Below are 27,560 nucleotides of genomic sequence, written 5' to 3' on the forward strand. Positions count from 1 at the left end.
GAGCCACAGCTTTAACCTGCACCACAGCTGCCGCAGTGCCAGATCTTTAACCCACTGCATCGGATGGGAATTGAACCCAGGCCACCACAGAGACAGAACTGGGTCCTTAACCCGCTGCATCACAGCAGGAACTCCAGAAGAGCTATCCTTGTCCCACTTGTGCCACCAACGTGGCCTGTGACTTTGCCTAACAAGTGGCAGCCCCTCTCTGGCACACATTTTCTTCATCAGTAAAGTGGAATTAGGTACATCCGTGGTTTTCCTTCATAATATTTTCAAGCCAGGGATAACTTTGTTTGAATGAAACCTTGCCCCAAGTTGTAAGCTAAAGGAAAACAGTGCTGCTGTGGTGAACATGGGAACAGGTCCTTCCCCTCTGCCCTGGTGTCTTTCCTCACCTTGCTGGCTGCAGCCCTGGGGAGGTTTACAGTGGATAGCGTTCAAACACACTCTCAGGCTGTTCTGAGGAGCCTTCTGGGTTCATGTGCTGTGATTCATGGGAACCACTTTAAGTGACACATTAAATGTCCAGAGTTCGTTGGGAAGGAAGGGAGGCTGACCTTGACACACTCTGCTGTGTCTGCTTTAAAGCTGCTATGGCTTTATCAGACATGTGGAAAGCTGAAGATCTTAAGGTGTTTCTGTTCCTCTGTATACACTTTAGAAGAGTTTCCTCCTCTGATTCTATGAAGATATTAGGGATTATTCCAAATGAGTGGTCGCTCTAGAGAGAAATAGCACCTAGGAGTTACCTAGTACAGCTTATACTATTCATTTGTGAATGAGAGGCTGATCCTGGCCTGGTTTTGGTAATCAGTAAATATTAGAGGAGATGGGTAACTGGATGACAGATGGAGGAAAGAAGTGATATGTTTCACACATTTGCAAGGTTAGAAACTCGAGGCAGAAGCAGTTGGGTTCATACCGTGTCAGGCTGAAGGCCATCTACCATCCCCTCTAGATCCAGACATCTTACTGACCCTGGTAATACTTTTGCTAATTTGAAGGACCCATCGGACCACACCAGTTTCTGCCTTTGGAAAATCAAAGTTGTCTCTTTCATCTTCAGATGCTTTTCTTGGGAAATAGTGACATTGTGCTCTTGTGATCAGGGAGTGATCTAATTTGTGGATAAACTAATATTTTCTCAGTTGGCAACTGGGAAGGGCAATTATTATAGTTATTGTAACACAGCTAATACCTATTGAGTGATGATGAAGTGGTAGAAACGGTGCAAATCTTTACATGCTGTATACTGTTTAATGTGCATCAAACCTTAAGGGTATTCGTTTCCTCCCATTTATACTTGAAGAAACTTCAGTTTAAAGACAGTGTGCTAGAGTACTTTTGGCTAGACTGGGTTTGAGATGCTTCCTCACTTCTGAAGTTCTGGAAAGAGGATTCTAGAAGCTTATAGCTAGTAGGCCAAGTTCTGCTCACAACTGTATTATAATTGGCCCCTAACTGTGTTTGTGTATTTGTTTTTAATTGAACTAGCAATTTGAGAGGGCTTAAACGTGGAGGACAACTCAGCACTGGTTTAAACTTTGTCATAGCCCAAGGTGACAAGCTCATTCCTGAAATTCTCCTAACAAAGCTCCTGATACCTTGCAGAGGGTCATTCCTTCCTTCACTTGGTCAACAGATACTTATTGTGTGCCTGTCATTTGGAAGGTATTGAACTGGGTCAAACAAGGAACCACAAGCCACCATCTGTGCCTTCAAGGCCCTTACCATCTAGGAGGAGACAAGTCACACACAAAGGGCAAAACTAAAAAAAAAAAAAAAATGGAGTAAAAGAACCATTGCTGTGCACTGATTATTTACACCATACTATGCATGTGCTTTAGAAGCGTTCCCTAATTTTTCCTTGAACACAACCTATAAAGTGGAGATAGTTGTTATCCCCACTTTGCCAAGTTGTAATCCCCACTTTGCCAACACACCTTAGAGATCAAACGGGCTCTGTCCAAAGCCAGGCAACTAACATGTGGTGAAGCCTGCAAAGCCCCTACTCTTCTCCCCATGGTGCCCCCACAGTTTAATTTGTAATCATTTAAAAATTGAATTGTGATGAATAGGAATGGGACCCATGCAGTAAGAAAATATTAAAAAATATTCATAGAAGTCAAGGTGAGGAGGGAGGGTATAATAGTCAGCTGAGAATGAGATGGGAGGCAAGGGGGGCTGAGGAAGGAGAGAAGAACAGAAATATCGGAAAGGAAGGAGGACAGGGAAGCATGCAGCATCGCTAATCTAAGGGAGAGGTACTTTGCTGGAAAGGGTGTCACTACAGTGTGGGTGGAGATGAGGATGCAGAAGAAGCCTTGGCTTTGGTTTTTAGGAGGCTATTGTTGACATGCAGGGCAGTTTTTGGAATAGTATAGAAATAAAGGCAGACTGCATTGGTAAATTCAGAGGAACCATTTGTCTCTAAATTGGTGATTCTAATGATAGGGTAGCCCATCAGGACACACAGGCATGACAAGTGGGCCAGGCGTGAGAAGTCACAGAGAGTGGGGAGGTCTGAGGCAGATGGGAAGTCAATATTGCCCAATTTTTTTTTTTCCAAAGGAGCCAGAAACCCTGAATTTTTAGTGTGGTATCTCCTGATTTCTAAATGTTAGTTCAATTAAGAGCATAAAATAGGAGTGATCCTTGTGGCACAGTGGAAACCAATCTGACTAGTAACCATGAAGTCGCGGGTTCGATCCCAGGCCTCGCTCAGTGGGTTCAGAATCCAGCATTGCCGTGCATCGTGGTGTAGGTTGCAGAGGTGGCTCAGATCCTGCACTGCTGTGGCTGTGGCATAGGCCAGCAGCTACAGCTCCGATTTGACCCCTAGCCTGGGAATCTCCATATGTTGTAGGTGCAGACCTAAAAAGCAGAAAACAAAAATAAACAAACAAAACATAAAAGAAAATGCAGTTGAGGGCAAACCATAATACATCTGGGGGCCAAATCTGGCTTACCTGCTACAAGCTTCTAGAATTCTTTTTCCAGGAGTTTAGAAATAAAATGAGGAAGCTTCTTAAAGAAGTAAGGTTAGGGATGGTTTAAGATGGCACTTGACGTGTGTGTGTATCTGTCTGTCTGTCTGTGTGAAGAGCTGCTTGTTTTTATTTTCTTGGGGTGGGTAAACTTACTAACCATAAACTTACTACGAAGGAAAGATAAATAAAGAGACCTAAAAATATCCTAAAGAGGTATCTGAAAAATTAAAGTGCCAATAGCAGGAAAGGGATTAAGGAGCCGACTGCTGGAAAGATGCAAAGATGTACACCGACAGAGTGATTGGAAAGTGGAGAGCAGGAAGTGAAGAGAGCCTCCCCTGAGGTTAGAGGACATACTGTATGCCCAGCAAGGGAGTCAGAAGGAGCCTGAACCTAGAGAGGAATGTGGAAACGTTTTGGGATGATGGTTTAGGGACTAGGCAGTGGCAAGCCCATAGGATGATCAAAACCATGGAGTAGCAGTGAGGGCCCAGCTGACTTTCCTTATCCTTTAGTTTTTAAGTGAGAATCTATCTATTATGTGAGCCAACAAAGCAATACAGATAAAGAAGAAGATACAGATTTGAATAAGACTTTGTTGCTGCCTCCAAGTTCTTACTTACGATCTGTGGCTCTAACTTGAGCTGACTGATGGGCTAGTTGCCCAAATTTCATTCATGCACTTGCTCATCATCACTTTGTCATATCTGTGAGTTGTCTGTACTGTCTTTGCTCAGTAGTTTTCTTTAAATCATTATTTTATGTACAAACGTAGAAAAATAAAAATAGAAATGAAAAGGAGAAAAAGGAAACTGTATATCATTACTTGCATGGTTGCATTTTATTTTTCAAAATATGCACTTTGAGAACATACAAAATGACTTGACATTTTGTCAAAAGCTCATCTCTGTTCCATCTTAAATACTCTTATAGCTTACCGGTAGGACATATACCATATCTTGGGATGGAACTGAATAGTTAGTAGAATTCTTTAGGTCATTCAGAGCAAGAATTTTTTTCACATTAGAATAACTGCATATGGCCTTGGTTTTTTATTCAGGCAGGTCAGCTTCGATGGCCTGATCTGAATAAAATGGATAAAAGCAGGCACCTCTTTGTCTGACAATTTTAAAATAATGCTATTTGAATACCAAGAAGTTGGAGCTTGACTGCAGAGCCTTCGAAATTAATCTAGTCTGGAAAAAAACTAAAATGCCATCAAGTAACAGGAGATTTGTCAGCTGCCATGCTACACTTTTCATATAAAACATAAAGGTTGGCAGATTATAGATGAAAGGTCAGTTCAGCAAAAAAGAAAATATGTCAGACCATCTCATAACATAGGTAACAGAGGATGGAAGTTGAAAACTACTATTGGAGTCTCAGAAGGAGATGAGTTTGTTCACAATGTGTAAATATCATCAGGATTTCTGTGGCCGTTCATTTTGGTGGCTACTTCTTTATGCCGAGTCTCTAGTATTTGATTTAAAAGACACGGAAGAGGCCTGTCTTCCTGAGAAAGATTTACTTGGTAGTGCAGCAGTTTTACTTTTCTTTTTTCTTAACTGAACGGAACGGGAGAACCAGACTTCCTCTGTCCTTGTTTCCCAGTCTCAGCCATTCCATCCCTAAACCAAAGCTCTAAAATACAAAAAGCTAGACACCAAGGCCTCTTGCAAGAGCAGTGGTGCAGAAAGACAGGGTTTACAGTGAGTTCATCATCATGAATGATTAAGGGAAAACAGGCAGCTAAAGCATGGCTTGTACAAATAGAATTGCTCAAAGATTCACACAGGTGGGACCTGCCTTAGAGCAGATTACTTTCCAGGGGAACATTGCAGCCTGTTCCAGCCTTGGGAGCACAGGTGAGTCTGGGGATGCAGGCTCAGGCCAGTGGAGTCACAGAACCATGATGTCAGAGCATCTCAGAAATGCCCAGTGTGTGCAGTGCTGGGAATTTGCTGCCTCCTTAATACATCTTTCATCTGTGTTTTAAGTGCAGGAAGTTGTGCAAGATTTCATTATTGCATCTAAGTGGCTTGCAATGGACATCACACTCTTGCATATTATAAAGTCGCATAAGCATGCATTTGAGAGAGGCTTCCTATTTTCTATGAACTCTGCACCGCAGCCTTGCAAATAACTGAGGCCAAAGGCATGTCATACAACATTGTGGGCTAATAGTCAAGGATATCTATTGATACTTGGCTACCATGTTTTTGGTTGTCCTTCTGCAGTGTTATTTTCTGACTGCTTTCATATCTCTCCTAAGTCTCCCCATCAACCCATGTACTATACTTACAATTTTAATACTGTTAGAAACCTAAAATTTGAAAGCTAAAGAAAAATCAGTAGCAGTACAAAGCATATTCTGGCAGTCTTAAAAATGGCTTAAATATTAGCAGATATGTGTGCAGTGTCCATATGAGACTGTGAACTTTCCAGGGTGGTCACTGCTGTTTGCATTGATGAAAACCAAGTGGAAAAAACTGGCCCTCTCCCCCCCGGCCAAATATAATTCTCTCCCCCGCTATAAGCTTCATTAATTAAATCATTGACTCTGGCTTGCTGGTAAGGACCAATCCTTACAACACATGTATCCAGTTTCCTGCTAGTGGTAACTTTCATTCTTCCTAGAATAGCAGGAAACATTAATTTTGCATTGGACCCAGGAGTCTCAGGAAGCTGGAATTATAGGCACCGTCATCCCGCCCTTTTCCTCCTCAAAATAAAATGAAATGAAATAAAATGAGCAGCTGCCCAGTGGCAAGGCTTGAAGGATAGGTAATGACAAAGAAGAGAAAAGGGCATTAATTTCAGAATGGGGACAGCTGCCCGGCCAGCACTATCTCCCTTTGGATTTTGGCTCTTATAGCATCACGGTGAGTTATTAATATGTATGATCTGTACTTTATTCAAACATTATAAATCTATGCAGAAGTCTGGTGTTTGGGTTTTCCTTTATAGCTTTCATTCTTCTTCCCAGAATTATCTCATTTTGATCGGGAAACTTTTGCATAAAAAGCACACACGGAGAACTCACATTTCCATACCATAAATATTAAAAGAGGGTTAAGCTTTACAGTTTCTTCTCCCATCCCAATGTGAGGAAAGTTAGCCTTCTAATCAGGGAGCCATTATTAATGTTCTTTTTATTCCAAGCCAAAAGGTAAACTTTAACTTGCCCTATGAAATTGTACTGTGTAGTTCCTTTCATTTATGTAAATTGCAGAATGCTTGGCTGTGCCATGTCTTTTGTATGAAGGTTATACTAAAAATCTAGCACTTATCTGAGTTGTTAAGAATAGTTGGCCCGCTTATTTTTTGAGACTCAAAACCAAGTCCAGGCCTTTTTTAAGCCTCCTGATTAAAGTGCTTTTGCTGGATAATTATAAAGTATAGATTGATCACAGCGAATCTGGAACAGACAGAAGCGGGAAATGGAACTAGAAAACTTAATGTCTCCTTTGTAGCGTTTTAGTTTCCGAGCAGCTCCCTGTCTCGCGTTTATTGTCATTTTTGTTAGCATAAAGGAGTAGTCATAAATTTTGGTTCCCATGGAAATAGAAAGGAATGTGTGAGCTATTTCATTTGGGGATACTGTCTGCTAATCACACAGCCTCGGCTGTTGTACTTCGTGATGGGAAATGAACTGCTAATTGGTGCTCTTTTTTCTTATTTCAGGAAACCTGCCATATGAATATAAAATAGTGATTGCTGGGAATCATGAACTGACATTTGATAAGGAATTCATGGCAGACCTTGTTAAACAGGACTACTACCGTTTCCCCTCTGTGTCCAAATTGAAACCAGAGGACTTTGACAACGTTCAGTCCCTCCTGACAAACAGTATTTACTTACAAGACTCAGAGGTAACAGTGAAGGGATTCAGGATATACGGTGCACCTTGGTAAGTGTTCATTCAAACAGTCTTCCCCTCTGCTTTTTAGCTCGGCAATAAGAAAGCATGGTAGTGCCAGCCGAGGTGCTTTAAATGAAAAGGATAAGAGTGGAAAGAAACCGTTCTGCTGTCTTTCCAGCATAACGTGTCTTCTGACACTGCTGCAGAGCTCGTCGCTTGTGATGCTTGTGGTTTTTCATTGTGATGCCGATTTCGTTAGGCAGGATCAATGGGAGTAGGACTTTGGTAGACACGTGTTCCGTTTGTGTGTCTGGGGCTGCATATGTGTCTGTAGGACACAGAAGGATTTGGGGGAAGGTCACTGTTTTACCCTTTACGCAGATTCAGCCACTCTGAACAATCCATTGGCCTTAGGTGACTCATTTCCTTCTCGTTTGACGGTGGGACTACTCATAAAATATCATGCTTAGAGTTTCTCACATCTTGCTATACATAAGAATCACCTGACCAGCTCTGAAGACACACAGATTTTAGAACCATGGTCCCTCGAGACTCTGCTTCTCCTTCCTGAGGTGGGACCCAGTGATCTATATTTTTAAAGCCCTCCAGACAAGACTGAGGTACAGACAGTTTGAAAAGTTACCAGTTGAGAGCTCGGTTCTAGAATTCACAGTGCTGAGCGCTAGAGAACTGGAAGCAGGTGTGTATTCTTTGGGGCCAGACAAGGAAGCATTTTGATCTTGGCTCCATCAGTTGAAAAGTTGTCTGGTTTTGAAGACGTTAACTCATAGAGAATGAACCTCAGATTCGGCACCTCTACGACGGTGAAAATAATACCTACTCTAGACGGTTATTAGGGGGATTTAAATTAGGTGATGTTTGTAATGGATTGGGAGAGAGTGCCTGGTGGTGTGTGTAGAATAATAATGACCCTTGTTCAGGCCTCATAAGCTCTGCCAAGAAGTACTTATGTGAACTTGAGCCTCCAGAGCCAGTTTTTTCAATCTTTAAAATGGGAGTATTAGAAGATCAATATGAGAAGAATCTTGGGTTTTTATTCATTTGCTTGCTTACTTTTTGAGACCTCTGTGTGTATAGAGAGCAGGAAAAAGAGCCTTTGTTCCATCAACCTGGGAAAGTATCCTGGTCCTGCCCTAGGATTTGGGGAGAAGGCTGGAAAAGGACAGAGTGAATTCAGATTGGCCACCCCACTCAACAGTTTGGATTACCCTCTGTAGATGAGAAAGTTGACGTAGTTCCTGTAATTTTTTTTCCAGCTTTACTAGTTGGTCAAGGAAGCATATTTCTGTTTAAAATCAATGTGACCATGACTGTGAATTCTTAATTGAGTACTTACCAAATGTCAGGCACTAAGTCCTTTATATCCATTATCTCATTTTCTTCAAACTGCCTTTTAAGAGACAGACACTGCTGTGATTCTCATTTGGAAGGTGAGACAATTCAGGCTCAGAAAGGTTAAGAAGCACAGGGATACAGGGCGGTAGCATCCTAATTTGAGTCTGACTGTGGGGTACACGGTCTGCCTGGGGTGGGGGTGCTCGTGGAGGTTAGGATCTGCACTGTTTATATCCAGCATGTCATGTGGTTCTTTTTATATGTGGCAAGGTGGTACAGGGCAAAGGGAACAAACAAACAGCAGAAATGAGTCCTATCAGTCATCTGAAAGCTGATCTCAAGGTAGCACAGGAAGTCGGTATTAGCATTTCTGGGTAAAGGGTGGGAGGGAGGAGCTTTTTCAGCCTCACAGTTCACTTCTTGATGACCCTACAGCAGTTGAGGAATGACCTCTAATTGGCAGAGAAGCTCTACGTGGAGTTATTTGCTATAATTTTAGATGATTTTTGAAAAATTCTCAAAGAGCCTCGAATCTTTAAGACTATTCCTGAACAAACAGGACTTTCAGAGGTTCTCCAGGTTGATGGTTGCTGGAATGATGACAGCAAACAGACTTCCTCCATTGTCTGAGCAGATTCAGGTCTGTTTCGAATAGGGTTTAGCTAAACCAGATTGTGGATGTGATGAATGAGGGAGTAATTTTGAATCCCGAGGCAGATCTTGTAGCATCTCAAGAAATAACAGGGAGTTCCTGTTGTGGCTCACCCAGTAAGAATGTGACTAATACCCATGAGGATTCGAGTTCAATCCCGTTGAGAGCTGTGGTGTAGGTCGCAGATGTGGCTCAGATTGGATCTGGTGTTGCTGTGCCTGTGGTGTAGGCCAGCAGCTGCAGCTCTGATTCAACCCCTAGCCTGGGGACTTCCATATGTTGCAGGTGAGGCTGTAAAAAGAAACAAACAAAAACACCCCAGAATCTTCAAAGAGCATACATGTTTGAGGCATGCTTGATTATTTTAGTATTTTATACAGTTATTAGCCTCTTTCACTATTAAGAATTTGACTAGAATCTGAGTTCCCTTCATGGCTCAGCAGAAACAAATCTGACTAGCATCCATGAGGACAAAGGTTCGATTCCTGGCCTTGCTCATTGGATTAAGGATCAGGCGTTGCCGTGAGCTGTGGTATAGGTCGAAGATGTGGCTTGGATCCTGCGTTGCTGTGGCTGTGGTGTAGTCCAGCAGCTACAGCTCCAATTCAGCCTCTAGCCTAGGAACCTCCACATGCCTTGGGTGCAACCCTAAAAAGACTGAAGAAAAAAAAAAAAAGAATTTGACTGGAAGCAAAGTTTGGGAGGATTTACACCAGAACTGTTCCCTTTTTCCCTGTCAGAAACAAGGATTTCCCATCTCAGATTCACACATAGGTGGACGCCTGCTTCATAACCCATTGGCTATTCCAACCCCCAAATAATGTACACTGATTTAAGTTTGATTTCCATGCTTTTCTTATGAATTTTCTAGAGGAAATTCTAAGTTCTGGTTTGCTGATATGGCCAGTGGTTTTCATTTAAAAACAGATACCAAAATAAGAACCTCGATACTAAGGATTTCTGTCCTGTCACGGGTTTCTCAAAAGTAGTTGCCATCTGACCAGGGGGAGAGCTACTAACTCATATTTTACAAAATATGGATTGTAACTCACTTTCATTCTACACAAGAATATTAGCTCATATTCATTACGTGTCTAGAAGCTGAAAGTTTCTAAAAGACCAGGGAGAATTAATGCAGCATCTCCTGACTTACAGTTTAGGAGGAATTTGTTTGTAGAACATATATAACAACTGTGAGCATGCGTGGGTGTTTGCAGTTGGGGTGCATTGTGGTGGTTATTCAGTCTGCAAGGAAAAGGGTTTGGATGTGGTTTGATAGGTCTGGACAAATCCAGCAGCTTGCACTGAAGAACTTGTAATTGGGGTGCCTTGTCCTGGAAGAAAGGTGCTCACTTGGAAGGAGGGCAAGAATTGACCAGCTCCCCGAGGGCAGCCCGGCGTCAGGAGGCCTTCCCCAGGTTCTGTGGCTTCTGTATGTTTCTTTACTGCCTTGTTCTTCCAAGTATCCTGAAGAAAAAGGAATCAGGCATGATGCATTGTCAAGGCACTAACAGTTCGGTCACAGCCTTTCTTAACTTCTGTTACATTTTTCTCTCCCTCTTGGGGGGACAGAAGAGGGTCTTGTGTGGCCTGGCAGTTAGATCTGCCCGGGCCGTTACGGCTCTCCCAACAGGAAAGCTCGTGGATTTCTCATAGCCTTCGTATTGATTCTCTGCCACCGAGATGCTTCCTGATTTCTACTCATGATCCCTTTCAACTCTGTCACATCTTTTTCCAAAGGCTGATTATGGTTAGAAAGAGGAGACGAAATTCTAATCTGTCACATATTGGCCAGTGTAGTTTCTAACTGCCTGTCTGGCCAGGGTGCAGGAGAGGTGGCATTTTGAAATCATCACTGTATTTTGGGTTACTGGATCTGTAGCCAAAGTTTTAGTACAAGCAGATTTGCACTCGAGGGACCTGGCATTGAAAAATCGACAAGTCCCTTCTTTCTTCTGATTTCGGTTGTTTGTTTGCTATTAAGATGCTTATGTGGGGGGAAAAAAAATCCAGGTACCAGCGGATCCACAGCCAAGCTGCAAAAAGTAGAAAGTCCATTTTGTTCCGACCTGAGCATGGCAGTTGTATTGTTCAGAAACAGCCTGTGCCTTGTTCCCCTCCTGCACAGAAATGCAGCGCTGGTCTCCCGTGGCTTTTAATGAATATGAGTGGGGCTTTCCAATGTCCAGGAATTTGATCTCTACGCTGACCAAGGGGTCAGGAACAAAGAGCACACTTTTTCATGTGAGAGTAGACCCAGGTGTAATTTGTCAGATTGAGTAACTGTAGAGGAAGTGCCTTAACTTCTGCAGTAGGAAAATTAGATCGGGCCTAGGCAGTGTAATTCTAAAACGGCTGAAATAGCAAGAGAAAGCCTCGGGATTTCCACCCCCTGCCCCCGTCTCTTTTCCCCTCACTTTGGATCATAAACATGTTGCATTTGTCCATTCATTTAGATGTAATTTTCTCGGCATTTTTCAGAGTGGGAGTTCAGTGTGGATTCTACTCACGGCAACACTTCTAATTGTGTTTGCACACACACAGCTACAAGGTTGCTCACGTTTCCTTGTTCTGACCAGCGCAGTGGTACTTTACGTTTACCCTGTCAGAAAAGCTTCAGATGTTTTTATTTCCAATGATAAGTTTTGTAATGCATCATGTATTTTGCTGACAGTCTTCAAGTTCGTGAAATAGCGAACAAATTAACAGCAGATATTGAGTAAGAGGATTAGAAAACCAATTGGCAACTCATGCGATAGAATTCAGATATGGGGATGGGTGGAATGGGCTCATTTATTTTATTTTCACAGTCATACATACTTTGTAATTAAATTGGGCCAAAAAAAAAAAAAAGAAGAAGAAAAGAAACATCTCCATGTTCAGCTGTAAAGTCCTTTCATGCTCAAGAACAGAACTATACGAACAATATTGGTTCTATACCATGATCTCAGGGATGCCAGGTTTTATTTAGGACGGTTCAGATAGGTATTGGCACAGAAAAAGGTCTGTGTGTGTGTTGAACAAATATGCACTCTGCTTTGACATGATTCTGTTTAAAGGCCCAGGCTAACATTTCATTTTTCTTGGCGCAGGGCCCGTGGACTCTCCCATTATGAAACCTATGGCAGGTCTGCTCTGCTCTAGAGTTACAGGCTCTGTTTACATTTTTGCCTGCTTCAGAATGCAGCTGACTGCTCTTAAAGCTGCACAGGATCAGATTCACTTCTGGTTTAACAACCGCCCTGTTTATTTGGAAAAGGAGAAAGCAAAACCAGTCCCTTTGCTTCCTACCTCCCATTGATAGCTGTATCAGTCAATGCCATGGTGAAAGCCGGTTTATGCAGAGCGTGGGACGTTGGTCCCAACTTGTACGTTTTTGCCCATTCCATTCAAACTTTTAAAGCCTGTCACGTGCCTTTGTCTGATATGCTGGTGGTGGTTGGAGAGGCGAATTTGGAGGTGGGTGTAGACGTGTTCCTGGGCCCTCAGTGATGCTTCATATCAACCATTGGCATAATGTAAATTTTTGCCTGAACATTCTGAGATACAAACTCAATTAGCCAGCAAAAATAATAAACCTCGATTCGGATGATGTGTTTCACTTAAAGAACTGTCACGTGTGTTGTCTCATTTGGGCTTCACAACAATTCCACATAATTAAAATTTAAAAACAATCCTGAACAATTAAAATGCAAAGGGTATCTATTAATAATAATTATGAATAACAGCCATCGTTTATAAGTGCTTATATGTCATGACACTACTGCCCAGGGTTGCCTCCTTTTGACAAAGGAGATCAAGATAGAGTTTTCAACAGAGAAGGTGACTTGCCCAACATTAATTTGGAGCAAAATAGGACTAGAATGCATCCTTCCTTTGCTGAGCTCTTGAGGCTGAGTGAGGATATCCTAGTAACCGCAGATATCATTCTACTCCTTGACCTGAGGCAACTCAGGAAGTGGCCACTTAGAAGCCCTGGCCGTTCCCATCTTGCTGCAGAAAGGACACACAGAAACCCAGGCGCGTCCTCTTAGGAGCCCTTAGGATTCAATGGGAAGGTGCTTGCAGGGGGACAGCAGGAAGGTTGGGGGGACAGAACCAAAGAATGATCCTGATTCTTCTGCATGATATGCTCCAGAGCCTAGACTTTAAAACATGAAAATCTCCATCTCAACATGTCGTAAGACATGGATCAGCTCCTCTGTTCCTTCTGTGCTGTGGAGACAACTTTGTTTCCTTTGCACATACATTAGAGGGGCAAACACCGGCACATGGGCCCTTTTCTGTGTGAAGCATCAAGGAACGGCTGAGAGAAACGGCAGCTCTGGGCACATACATGAAGAAAGAAGTGCTGCTGGTTCATCCCTGCTGAAGTCAGGCCTGGCGTGGACCCACACACCATGCTCCAGGCAAGCCCTGGCCTTCCACGTGGAGACCCAGCCGGCTGACTGCTGGGTGTTCTTTCCTTTTCTCCTGTTATATGGCAGCCTCCTTTTAAACCCAGAGCTGCTGCTGGGGAGTGGAAGGAGATGGTATGGTGGCTGTAAGCTTCACACAGGCGGGGACCCTGTTGTCTTTGTTGTCCATGCATGCTCTAGGCTAGCCCAGTGCATTTCTGCTGAATCGATGAGTGAATGAATGAGGGTCAGGGAGTTTGGGCTGCTGGATGGAAAGACACCCAGTTGCCAAAGAAAAGAAAATATTTCCACGATCTGAATTCCCAGATGAAGCATAACAATAAATCTGCAAGCATGGCTAGAGATGAGTAAACAAAGTAGAACCAAACGAAGCTCTAGCCTGTGTCCGCGGGCTCTTCATGAACACCTCTAGATCCTTCCTTCCTGAACATTCAGAAATGTAGCACCTCTCCAGGTGAGCACGACCTCAAAAGGTGAGGAAGGGCGCCAGTGGGACGGAGCTAACCTGAAGGCAATGAGGTTTCAAAGAAAAGCTCCAACATAGGCTCTTCATTGTCATTTCTTATCTCAGATGCCTTATTCCCATGCTTGAGTCACTGTAGAAGTTCCTATAAGCTTTGGAGATGATCTCTTCAAGCTACAGTAGAAGCAGTCAGTGTCAAGTGTGAGTCTGGTTGGAAGCTAGACCAGGTGGGCCCTCAGAATGTCCTTTGGATATTAGAAACCATTATTAAACAGGTAGTATTCTCTTTTCTCAGTGGCTGAGTCCTCAGTGGTTGAATTCTTAGAGTTGAATCAAAGTCATATGGGTTCTGTGCCATTTATTGTCAAGCTATTTGACAAACGTGGATTTCTTATTTAATCCTTTGAATCGTGAGTGTACCGTGAACTTCTCCAGATAGTACCAGGTGGTGAGCCCCTGTTTGCCTGGTTCCAGGCCCTGCTGCTGCTCTGCCTTCCTCCATGCTTTCCCCCCATGGCTCAGGTGTGCTCACCCATAAAGCGAGGTGACTGCACAGATTCCTTTTATCCTCCTGTGATGAAGGAGAATGGGCTTCGGGGCACACAGCTAGGAGATGGCTGCTTCCATCCAGCGCTCCCTTTTTGCCAGACACTGCATTGGCATATCTCTGACTCACCCCTTTGCCCCTTCTCAGGAGTCTCCCTGCTGCCAGGGTGGTTTCACTACAGAGTCGTGGTCATCAAAGCTATGCTGTGTTGTGTTCAACAGGGGAGAGGCCCTCTGCCCTTCTAGGCTGCTCGGTAAGAAGGCCATCAAGGGATGTCACTCAGCCTTGTAAAGACCCACCGTGGGAGGCTTGTTGAAGAACAACCCAAAATATGCTCAGGGGTGTCCCTCTGACAGTGAAGGGTCTGCTGAAACCAAGCCGAGCTCTTCTTGCTGATTCCCTTTGCCCTTAAACCAGTTTCTCGGGTCAACAGACTTCCTGCAAGACCTCCCCAGCAGGCAGACACACCCTGAAAGGTCTGATCCACAGGCTGGACATTTGGTTAAACAGCTGCAGCCCTGTTCTGCTTACTGATGGGGAAGCAATATGTGTATAGAGGCTGTAGGCTTTAGCCTTTAGAAACAGCTGTCCCCAGCGAGCTTGCCTCTCCGTTTTGTCGTGTAGAACTCACTTACCTTGTTAAGCAAGTTATTTCATCTCTCTGAGCAGCAGTTTCATCTGGGACATGGATGTGCAAATGACAACCACCACTCTTTATTGGGCATTACCCACATATATGGGTACCGTACATAATATGGCTTTTAAGCTTCACAGCCACCCTGTAAAGAAATATTCCCCCCAATTAGGAGATGATAAAATTGAAGTTCTATGATGAAAACAGTAACGTTAGATAACTACCCAGGGATACTCCTTTCCTGCATAGCAGAACTGGAGTTCTAACCTCAAAGCCTTTATTTTTTTTCACTACTTTGTACTTTTTTTGTGGGATTAAAGTGCAATTTTGTATGTTAAGTTCCTGACACTCAGTAAATGCTCAATAAATATTATTTCCTTCACTGAAAGATAAAGTTTTGTCATGGCTGTTTTTGTTTGTTTGTTTTTCTTTTTTATAATGGTCTACCAGGGTAGAAGGGGAGAAACAGAAAGAGAAAGAAATGAGGTAAATAGGAAACTTAGTCTAGAATAATGGTTACTCCTGTGCATGTGTGTGTGTGTGTGTGTGTGCGTGCAAGAGAGAATTTTTAAAAGCAAATATTGCACAGTTTCTTTACACGACAAATTGCTTATGATCTGGGTAACTGGAAACCATTTAGGAAAGGAACCTCATATATCAGCAGCATTTGGGCAAAGGACATGGAAGAGTGAATAGATGTCTGTTAAATGAAGACATATGGGGCATTTTTAAGGTCACTTCCATGGAGTATCATTTTCAATGTACGAGTAACTCTTGATACTACATTTTCACCCAGGAAAAATAAAGGTATTCCTGGATGGAGACGATAATGAATGTGGAATGTTCTGTGAGGGCTGCTCAAACAGGAAATCAGTGACCAGCTCGAAAGCCTCTGGCTTAGGAGATTCTGTCTGCATTCTCTAAAGAGCAGAAAAGATGAATTGCAAATCTGCTTTAATTCAGGAGAAGATATAGGAAAACTGCTTTGCACAAATATTAGAAAAGATCAGCTTGGTTAAAGTGTAACTAGAGTTACTATGATTAATAATATCCAAGTAGGGAATTTGCAGCAAGAAGTGAAAAATCAACAAAGAGTAGCACCTGGTGTATAAAGGCCTAATATCTGGCATGATGGGTTTAGGATGGATCTTAGGATGGATTTTTTTTTTATCAAAGTATAGTTGGTTTTGCAATGTTGTGCCAAATTTCTGCTGTACAGCAAAGTGACTCAGTCATAAATATACAGAAAGAAAAATAATGTATGTATATTTTCCATCATGGTCTGTCCCAGGAGATTGGATATAGTTCCCTGTGATAGTAGGACCTCATTGCTTATCCATTCTAAATGTAATGGTTTGTATCTACTAATCCGAAATTCCCAGTCCAAGGGGTGGGGAGGAGGGGACCCCTTGGCAACCACAAGTCTGTTCTTTATGTCTGTGAATCCATTTCTGTTTTGTAGATAGGTTCATTTATGCCATATTTTAGATTCCACATATAGGTGATATCATACGGTACTTGTCTTTCTCTTTCTGTCTTACTTCACGTAGTATAATAAGTTGCATCCATGTTGCTGCAAATGGTAGTATTTCATTCTTTTTAGGGCTGAGTAGTATTCCACCATATCTACGTACCACATCTTCTCAATCCATTCACCTATTGACAGACATTTTGGTTGCTTCCATGTCTTGCCTATTGTGAATAGTGCTGCAGCGAACCCAGGGGTGCATGGATCACATTTTTTTAAAGTGGTGTTAAAATTTCATAAAACCTGTAGTAAATCAACATTGAAGACTAAGTAAAACCAATGCTATGTGTGTAAAGGGGAAAAAAGGTCAGATCTGACACACTGATTTTCCATTTTTTTCCTAGAATTTGTTATGAACTTCTTTTATACATTATGTACAAAATGACCAGATCACACATGAAACATAAATGTCTTTGATGCCCACCTGGCTTGATAACTAGAGAAGACTGTTTCTCTCACTATATTTCAAACTGTTTTATGTATTGAAATGATGGGACATGGCAGTCTTAACACTGAATCCAGGAGGGTGTGCTGACTTTCCATGTCCCACAAGGCTCCATAAGCAATGGGAAGTAGCTTGGAGCACCATGATTCCAGAAACAGGATTATCAAAGACAGAAACTAGAAGAAAAAAAGTTTATATTGGAGTTCCCTTGTGGCACAGCAGGTTAAGGATCTAATGTTGTCAGTGAAGCAGCTTGGGTTGCTGCTGTGATGTGTGTTCAATCCCTGGCCCAGGAACTTCCATATGCTGTGGGTGCACCCCCCAAAAAAGTTTTTATTGTCCTAATTATTTAAAAATCCAACCCCTCAAATCACTAGCTGTAATCAGGGCCTCTATTTTTATTTTGAATCAAGAATTAATAGGACAAAACTTCTTGCCTTGATCTTTCCAGAACAAAACAAAAGCTGCTAGACTAAAACTTAACCAGAAATTGTTGATGGCAAAACTAGTTGGAAATAGGCTGTTGGAATATTATTAGCCACCTCTCCACTTTTTTTCTTCTTTCCTAGGGTGTTACAGCTTAGTGGAGGAAACTGTAGAGAGGAAATTTGCTTATGAAATTCAGTTTGTTGAGTTTTGCTTTTATATTATTTAAATCAATTAATACATAGGAAGCACTTGAGAATGAGGATTTTAGGCTAGGCTTCTGCTGCCTCTGTTACTAAAACATTCCTTAATGCTTCCCTGGTTTGTTTTTGTGTTCATTTTTTTTTCAGATGAAACAGCCAAGACTAGTTCTTTCTCTTACTCAAATCCAGCCTCTCCCTTAAAAAGATGTGATTCTATGAAAAGTACTTACCTATAGGTCCAGCAGAATGAGTAAGAAAAATGAGAGACCTAAGTGTGTACTTATAATACTGGCCCTGACCTTTGTGCCTTTAAATAGCTCTTAACCGGAGGCAAATTCCCGGTTGTTGCTGGCGAGTTTAGAGGCAGGAGAGGTGAGGGAATTTTCAGAGAACTGAGTGCCTGCCTGCATTCAAACACACCATATGTGCCTTCAATACTGCTTCTTAAAGGGAAAATCTCATATTAAGGAGAGTATTGGTTTTTAAGGTTATATGCTGTTGGAATTAGCTCTGTAGAGTTTGAATGCTGTTCTAAAAAGCCTGGGAGGAACAGGCACACGTCTCTGGAAATGTTGAAGTTTGGCTAGCATGTAAACCACAGGCTTAACCGTACTCTCAAGTCAGTTCTGAGATTTGGTAACTGTTGATATTTATGATTTTTATTATAAATGTGTTTTGCCTCTGTTGATTGCTGCAATAAACAGAGTAATTGGATTACTGATAGAGCAGAATACAAATATGCCAGAGAAAATCCACTTTCTTTGTCCATTGACTCAAATACTCTTCTTGTGAATGAGACCACAAACGCTTGTCATTCTGGGTTTCCACAAGTAGGAACAGAACAACAACAACAAAAAGATGAAAGGAAAATAGTTCCTGCAGAACAGCAAGGATAGAAATCCTGCGAAAAGTAGACATCTCAGTTCCTAAAGATTGTTTCCCAAGCTGTGTAAACGCTCTTCAATTAACCAGACACCCACACGGATGAAGATTTTACAATTCCAGCAAAAATTCATCCATTTACCTGGTTTTAGTCATTCAAGAATTAGCCTCAGACATCAGAGAGCAACAGTAGGTTTTTCTTCTTCTATTGAGCATTAAGCATTTCAAAAGCCATATTCCCACCCACAATACACAGACGTATCCATAGCATCCCAAAAAAATGTACATAGGGAGAGAAAATGAAAACTGAGAAGTAGTATATACCACAAGTATAACAACTATTTTCTCTTATGAATGTTTTTTTTCTTTCTTTTATTCTACTTGCCTGGGACTTTGTATGTTCTTACAGTGGGTAAGTTTTATTTTTACAATCAGATGAAAAGGCCACATTCTCTAGTTATAAAATATGTGCTGAGGTAACTTGGAAATGGACGCGCATATTCTTTCTCACTTTAGCTGTTGCTGTGTATCCAGTTTTTATGTGGTTGTGGCCTGCATGTTTGCACACACGTCAGGGATTACCAGGACAGGGAGGTGGCTGTGTCTGCCCTTATCAACAAGTGCCGTGTGTGCCATACTGCAGTGGAAAGTTCCCCAAAAGGACCAGAGATGTGCATCCTACTGCTGAAAGTTTTTGTTGCCTCTTTTATTTATTTATTCATTTATTTATTCATTTATTCATTTATTTTTGTCTTTTTAGAGCCACACCCATGGCATATGGAGGCTCCCAGGCTAGGGGTCCAATCAGAGCTGTAGCTGCTGGCCTGCGCCACAGCCACAGAAACACAGGATCCAAGCCGCGTCTGTGACCTACACCACAGCTCACAGACTGTGAGCAATGCTGGATCCTTAACCCACTGAGCAAGGCCAGGGTTCGAACCTTCATCCTCATCGATGCTAGTTGGCTTCGTTAACTGCTAAGCCACAGCAGGAACTCCTCTTGCCTCTTTTAAATCAGAATCTCCAAAGAAGGGAGAGCCCAGATGGTTCTGTTGGTGCTGGGGTGACTGATGGAATCTAGACCTCTTTGGTGCTGCCTTTCGATTCATCCCGTGTCCGACTTGGGTCTTTGGCTTTACAGGGTGCGACTTCAGTCAAGGCAAGCCTGGTGCCTACCTTTGCTTATTTGTATTCCAGTGCTGTAACCTCCCCTCCTCTCGTGTGTCTTTGTTCTATTAATCTGCAAAACAGGGCTCGACTTGTGATTAGTCCTGGGAGCTTGTTTCTATTAATCAGCCTGCAAAACAGGTCGACGTGGATGCTTTTGTTCCAGAACTTAATGTGTTCTCCTTGTCAGGCTGTGGTTCAGACTGCTGTGTTTGCCTTAAACGGGACCGGGACCTGGACCGGGACTGGGGTGGTGAAATTTGGTTTTTATATGCTGATTGCATTGTCAAAGGAGAAACTACCATTTGAAAAGACAACAAGAAAATCCTAATGTAGAATTGTAGAGATATATTCTAGGAAGAGGAAAAGTTGATAGAAAATATAACTTGTGTAGCCTGGTGGTGGTGTACCATTCACACAAAGTACAATTGACCAGAACAGAAAATAAAGCATGATTTATATTAGATAATAGAGAAGTAAGGTGTCTAGCAAAGGTAGCCTGTTAATAATTGTTGTGTATTTGAAATGTAATTCTCTTTTGACACTTAGAGGGAAAACAGCATCCTTTTAGCCACAATATTGAATAATTATAAGAAGACCAACAGGATTTTGTGTTTCCTTCCTTTTTTTTCTTCCCAGCCCTCCCTTATGCTGAAGGACCTTGCCACAGGTTAAAATTATTCTACCTGTTAGGTGGGGAGAAATTGCATATCTCAATTTTCATATCTTCATTATTGAGGGACAAACATTGACCTGTGTGAGATGGAGTGCAGGTTGAACTGAGTGTTGATTATACATTGCTGTGTAGAATGCTCATTATCACCATTTAAAACACCCTGCTAACTGTAATGTTTGAAGGATAGAATTGCTGGGAAAGAATTTTGATGCCTAACTTCCCAGCGACAGTGATGGGGTAAGAGAAAAACAGTCTTTTGTTGGAAGTCATCTTCTACATCTCTAAAAATTTCTAGTGAATTTCAGTGTTCATTACTTGTGAAACACACCCCCTCAAAATAATGAAGAAGTCTGTTAAAATATATGCAAGGAGCAACCTGTCAGAATCCCAAATTAAATTTGTCATCAGTGATAAATTTAGTGCTGTAAGATACTTTAATAAGTGCTTCAGCTTGATTTATTGGTTTTGTTAGTTAAGAGGAGTATATTATGTCTTGTGCAGAACTTAGCAGAAGCAATTTCTGCCTAGACCTTCCTTGATTAAAAAAAAAAAATGAAGTCTCATTTTAGTTGCCGTGGTAATTATTTTAGTGCTAAATTGGAAGGTAAGCACACTGCAGTTCTGTCATTAATATAAAAAAAAAAAAACAAAACAAAAGAAAAAATGTCAGAATGCAAAAGGAAAGACATTTGAGAGGTTCTAGTTCTTTATTTTTTCACATACTTTATTTCCTTTGTCTGTCTACAGGGTGTCTCAGCTGTTTTACTGGTTGGGACTTAAGTTGCAGCCCTTACATATATAATCACTAATGAGTGTCAGGATTCAGCTGCTAATTTGAAAGGCTTTGTGGCTGTTTCACCCCAGACACTAGCAGCTTCATTAGGCTCTGCTTTGTCCAACCTGACCTTTGCTGGCCTCTAGATCACGGCTAAATACCAACATTCCACCACCACCTCCCATTGAAACAGTCCAGACGTGATTCCTTTGGTGCCTGTCCTATCTTATCAGAATCTGCCACAGCCTTAAAGTTGGGTACCTCATGCCACGTAATTAGGACTACCTCCCCCAAAGAGGCCCTATTTCCTCACACCCATGGGAGTGTTCAATCGATTGGAGGTTTGAATTTTAGAGCAATTAGCAAATGTTCCTGTCCTTTTTTAAAAATATGCTTTTCTGAGGCATCACTTTTTTATTGACGTATATAGTTGATTTACAGTGTTGTGTTAATTTCTGCTGTACAACTTTTCAAATGTGTCTCTATGTGAAAAGCAGCTAAAAGGTTTTTTTTTTTTTGTCCCTTGACATGGGAGAGGAAAATGCATACACCTTATTATTAACGGCATCAAATAAGAAAAAAGAAAAGAAAGTGTAACAGGTTTTTTTTTTTTTTCTCTCTTGAGATGTTTGTCCTGGGGAATGCACTCTTCTTAAAACCAAACCAGTTAGCAAGCAGGTGGAGGAGAGCTTTCTGTTTGCTGTGCTCTTTTAAATACCCTAAGAAATACAACATTGGCATGATTTGTCAAGCTTTAGGTTATGGGAAAGGAAAGCCTTATTCTTCAGTGTCACCGTTTATAGATTCTCTGCCTGCTGTTCCCAATTCCCAGAGAAATTATTCTGCATTAGTTAAAAACTTCACCGTATATTTGCTGTAAAGCAGCAGGCAGGTGGAGGTGTCTTTTGGCCATAGTCTTGGATTATCAGCAGACAAAATAAATCTTGATGACGTTCTTTCTCATGGGATCCAGCCTCCCAAGCCAGGTCTCTGGTGATCTTATTTTGAAGTGGTTTGAAGTCGCCTTCCTTTTTTGCAGAGAGTCATAAAATTAGAGATGGGCAAGAGCTTTCTGATTGCATCACTTTTTCCACCCCTTTAGCCAGCATGCTCTCCCGCCCTCCAGCGTATTCCCTGGTGTTCCATTCAGCCTAGTTTAAGATACTAAGACGAGAGAGGCTTCTCGTCTAGTCCCCTCTGGGAAAATGTTCCACTGTCCTTGACATGTGGATGTGCTTTCAGGCATGCAAGCTCAAGTTTACTCCTCTTTTAAGAATCCTTCTCCGTTCTTACCTTCAGACTCTCTTCCATTCCTTGCTCCTATACCCTCAGGAACCTTTCCTGTCCCAGTCCAACAGCCTGTACCTTTGCAAACAAAGAAACAATACACATATGTATGGTTTCCTCTTCCTTCAGGGGATTTTTCTCATGATTAACCATGTGTCTAAGATGTGCCTAAATTGGAATGGTCCATAAATTTTACCTATCAGTGAATCTCATAAATCCTTAGCCATTTCATAGACCTTGTGACCAGAGCCTCTCAGAATCTTGTTGGTACTGAAACTTTTCAGGAATCTAAGATCAAGATGAGGATTCTGTAAACATTTGTTTTTAGATGGACAGAATGAAGTTTACCCAAGTCTTTGGTTCATAACACACTGTCATCGCTCGTCTGTGCATTGCCTTAATTATTAGCGTTTATTTATTCATTATGAATAATGTAGTGAACATCCATTGACCCTCTTCACAGCCAGAGAACTAGACCACTGACCATCATTTGTACTTATCTGTGTGCTTTCCCCTCATACTATTCTGCTGTCCTCCTCCAGGTATCTGTTTACTTGAATTTTGTCTTTTCAGATAGATACATAAAAAGCTTTTGAATAATTTAAATATTCATTCATTAAAAACTCCACTGGAAGGGAACTTCATCATCTGATACAGGGTCACAACCTACAGTTAGCATCGTAGTTAATGGTAAATATTGAATGCTTTCAAACTAATAGCAGAAAAATATCAGGCTTCTTGGACTCACACGTCTATGCACCCATTTTTTTTTTTTTTTTTGCAGGCCCTAAACAGTATAATTAAGCATAAAAAAGAAGTAAAAGAAATGAAGATTGCAAAGGAAAAAGCATGATTTTTTTTTTAGTATGTTATGATTGTTAATTTAGAAAATTCCAAGGGAATCTACAAAACAACAAAATTCTAAGGAATGTCTAAGAATTGAGAAATAAGAAAAAGTAATAAGCAAATTTAGCAAGGTCACAGCATGAAGGCCTAATGTAGAAAAAGCAACCGCTTATTTATATACTAGCAACATAAAATTGAAAATGATTTTTTAATGTTAATTACAATAGTGCCCAAACCATAAACTACTAAGGGTAAATATAATAAAAGATCTGGAGTATCTTTTCACTGAAAATTAAACAATATTACTGAATCAAAGAAGGCTTAAGTAAAGATGTACTGTTTGTAGATTGTTCAGTTCTCCCCCGATAGATCTGTAGCTGCAACTTGGTCTACTAACTGAGTCAGAGTCTCTGCAGACTTTTGATTTTTGGAATAAACAAGCCGATTCTTTTTTTTTTTTTTTTTTTTTTTTTGAAAATCAAAAAGATCTAGAATGGCCAAAAGTAGTTAAAAGTAAAAGTTGGTGGATTTACATTCTCTGATTTCCAGACTTGCTCAAAAGCTTTGAATAATCAAAACAGTATGGTAATGGTGAAAGATAGACCTATAGATCAATGGAAGAGAAAAAAAATGAGTCCAGAAACAGAGCCACACGTATATGGACAAGTGAATTTTGACACAATACCAAGACAATTTGAGGGAGAAAAAGTGGTATTTAATCAATGGCACTTGGACAAATAAATGTCAGTATGGAAAACCTTGACCCATACCTTACACCATATACACAACGAAATGCAAAAAGAGGAAGGGAGGGAGGGAGGAAGAAAGGAAGGAAGGAAGGGAGGAAATGATTTAAATGTCTAAGAGCAGGAGACTGGTTTAAAAATTGCAGGGTATCCATATGATAGAAGTTTATATAGCTATTAAAAATAATTTTTGGAACAGTATTTTTAAACTTTATTGACCACAATTCATAATAAAAAAAATCTGTTTTATACCCAAAATAAATATGCACAAACTTTCACCTGAAATTAAAATTTCATAGAGCATACTTATCCTTTGTGTATAAGATGCACATTTATCTTTTTTTACTTTATCTTGTTTCATATTTTAAATTTCACTTTGTTGTGCCATCATCACTACTATTCATCTTCAGAACATTTTCATCTTCCCCATTTGAAACCATACCCATTAAAGATTAACTCCCCTTTCCCCTTCTCCCAGCTTTGGCAGCCACCATTCTGCATTCGGTCTCTGTGAATTTCATAATTCTAGGTATTTAGTACCAGTGGAATCATACAAATTAGTGAACTATATCTATATATGTTTGTATAATACTTAACCTTTTGTGACTGGCTCATTTCGCTTAGCATAATGTCTCCACAGTTGATCTATGTTGTAGCATGTGTCAGAATTTCCTTCCTTTTTAAGGCTGAATAATATTCCATTGTAGGTATATGCCACATATTGTTTATTCATTTACCTATCAAAGGACATTTGGGGTGATTTTGCCTTTTGGTTGTTAATAATGCTGCTGTGAACATAGATATATGAATGAATAGCTGTTCACGTCCCTGCTTTCATGCTTTTGGGGTATATAGCCAGAAGCAGAGTTGCAGCATTATGCTATATTTATTTTTTTTTTTTGAGGAATTGCCTTACCATTTCCACAGTGGCTATACCATTTTATATGCCCATTGGTGATGCACAAGGGTTCCAGTTTCTCCATCTTCTTGCCAACACTTATTTTTTTGATAATAACCATCCAAATGAGTGCGAAGAAGTATCTCATTGTGTATTTCATTTTTCAAATTCTGGTCACTAAATTCCTTTCATGACCTGCTAATGGAACATAATCCTGAGTTGGGAAAAAAAGCTCTTTTAGGAGATTGTTTGATGAAAGAAGTCAGATTATGGTCCTAACTTAGTCAGAGGGGTGGGGGGGGGCAAAAAGCTCTATGCTGTGTATGAAAAGAGTGTCTCCAACCAGTGGGATTGTTAGTGGTTTTTTTTTTTTTGGTCTTTTTAGGGCTGCACCCACGGCATTTGGAGGTTCCCAGGCTAGAGGTCCTATCAGAGCTGTAGCTGCTGGCCTACACCAGAGCCACAGCAATGCAGGATCCCAGCCGCATCTGCAACCTACACCACATCTCACGGCAACACCAGATCCTTAACCCACTGAGCAAGGCCAGGTATCGAACCCTCAAGCAACCTCATGGTTCCCAGTCGAGTTCGCTAACCACCACACCATGATGGGAACTCCTGTCAGTGATTTTTAAATTTTCTTTCTGCTTTTCCAAACATTTTAGAAGTGAAAGTGTATTTTTTTTTTAAAGGTAGTTTGTGCGTATGGGTGATTGATATTTTGTGAAGAGACTGTAAGAATTTGAAAATTTAGGAGCACGTACAGGAACATGTATCTTCCCAAAGAAATGAATCTTTGTGGGTCAGCGAACAAGTATTTAGTGAGTCAGACCCTGAGAATATAACAGTGAGTAAGAGTGTTGTGGTCCCTGCTCTCTGGAGCTTACCTCCTAAGGCATAAAAAATGATACATCCTAAGCAGATTGAGTGGTATTCACATAGGCTCTTAGACACTGGGAGGGTGTCCTTAGCGTGCTCAAGACTGTGAGAATGTACTTGGAGCAAAAGTCCGAAGCCTCCCCATGAGTGTTGAGTTGAAAATCCGTGTTGGGTCACAGTATCTTAAACTGCACCCCGGGGTTCCTTCCTCTCTTGGCTCTCATGCTTCACCTGAAGTTTAAATGTAATCTGTACAAATACAGATGGTGTGCACTGTACCAGGGATTAACAAGAATCACGCTTGACCTTGCCAACCTTGAAACAAAAAAGGCTCTTTGTCATTTGGTGGCACGAGGTTTGGAGAGATTATTCTGCATCCGTGTTTTAAATTGATTTGTTGTCCTTGAGAGATCCTTGGATTCTGGGTCCATGAGAAAAATAAAGCAAATTAGGGAAGATGGACACCCTCAAAGGATCCTTCTGGAGCTCTTTCTCAGTGGTTAAAAACTTATTTTTATGATATTTTGGGTTCCATTTGTGCAGTAGGTTAGCTAGCATTTATGGAGGGCCTACCTGGTACCAGGCATAGTGCTAGAAGCTGGGAATATGAAAAGGAACAAGACAAAATATTGACCCTAGAAGACCTCATGGGTCTCTTACTAAAGAGAGGACAAGTAGCTCCTTTAACAGATGGTCACAAAGGCTGTAGCTAATTTTGCAAGATTCTTTTAGAGACAGACATGATGCTTTGGGTGGGTAAGGAAAGCCTTCAGTCCAGTGCAGCTTTGGGTGGGTCGGAAAGCCTTCAGGAAGACTGAGAAGAATCTATAAGAGGTATTTCAGGCCAAAAGAGCACAAATACAGTGAATAGAAGCAATTAAGAATGTAGGATCTGCAAGTAATTCCGCTGCCCTAGAATGCAGGGTGTGGCAGGATAAGAAGGCCGTGAAGGGCCTGATGAACCAGGTGAAAGAGTTTGGACTTTATCTTCTGGTTCTGGTGACCCATGGACAAGATTGAGGTAGAAGAGCCATTTGTCTATACTTAATGATTGGAAAGAATTCCAGCAGCAGTATGGACAAAAATGAAGGGAGTAAGGAAGGAAATGAAGCTGGGAACAATATCCAGAAGTGTTGTAATTGTTCAGGAAGATGATGTTGAGAGTCTTCCTTAAAACATTGTCGGGGACGATGAAAAGGAGAGCAAGACTCAAGGCATATTGAGATGATAGAATTAGAAGATTTAAGACTGATGGGCTGAGGGTAAGGAAGAAAATAAGATTAGACTTTTAACTTGCTGATAAGTATTCAATCATTACAGTAACCTGATAATGGACCGTTAATATTAACTGAGTCTTTTTCCAAGGAGAAATTTTGAGAGATGTTTGATTTTTTGCCTTGAATATACTCAGGTACCTTCCTAGACGGTGCATCCTATAAGCCTCCTTCTCTCATTGTCCTTGGAGGCATATCCATGTAGAGTTGTAGAGGTCAGAATCCTACATGGGATGACTTGAGGCAGATGAGGTGGGGCAAGCACAAGTATAACCACTCACGAGCCAGCAAATCTTCTTGTGTGGAAATGATTGCTAACCATTCATTGAATGTTGCTGGTTAAGAGATGCGGTTCTAGTTGGGCTCAAGTCACTCTCTGCGGAGTTCTTGGGGTACCTTCCAGGACACCTTGACAAGGAGCCTGAACTTGTCTCCTTGGAGAGATCCCAGGGGTTAAGCCATGTTCCTTGCACCGAAATTTACTTCTTTAATATCTTCAGAGAGAGAGAGAATTATCTTCCTAATCAGCAGAGGATATCGAAGAAGGCATGATGATGGTGATGTTGCTTTAAGGGCTTATTCTATGGCCAGGGCTCTCTGGAG

General features: G+C 41.3%; 1 protein-coding gene across 5 annotated transcripts in view; it reads left to right on the plus strand.

The window, feature by feature from the left end:
• MPPED2 (metallophosphoesterase domain containing 2) overlaps nucleotides 1-27,560 on the plus strand; it is a 182,687-nt gene that overhangs the window by 92,121 nt on the left and 63,006 nt on the right. For all 5 annotated transcript variants that reach the window (XM_047776090.1, XM_047776094.1, XM_047776093.1 and 2 more), the window contains one exon: nucleotides 6,678-6,903. In XM_047776090.1, coding sequence (XP_047632046.1) covers nucleotides 6,678-6,903 — 226 coding nt within the window. The remainder of the gene's footprint in view (nucleotides 1-6,677; nucleotides 6,904-27,560) is intronic.

Source organism: Phacochoerus africanus, chromosome 4 (genome assembly GCF_016906955.1).
Source record: "Phacochoerus africanus isolate WHEZ1 chromosome 4, ROS_Pafr_v1, whole genome shotgun sequence".
Taxonomy (NCBI): domain Eukaryota; kingdom Metazoa; phylum Chordata; class Mammalia; order Artiodactyla; family Suidae; genus Phacochoerus; species Phacochoerus africanus.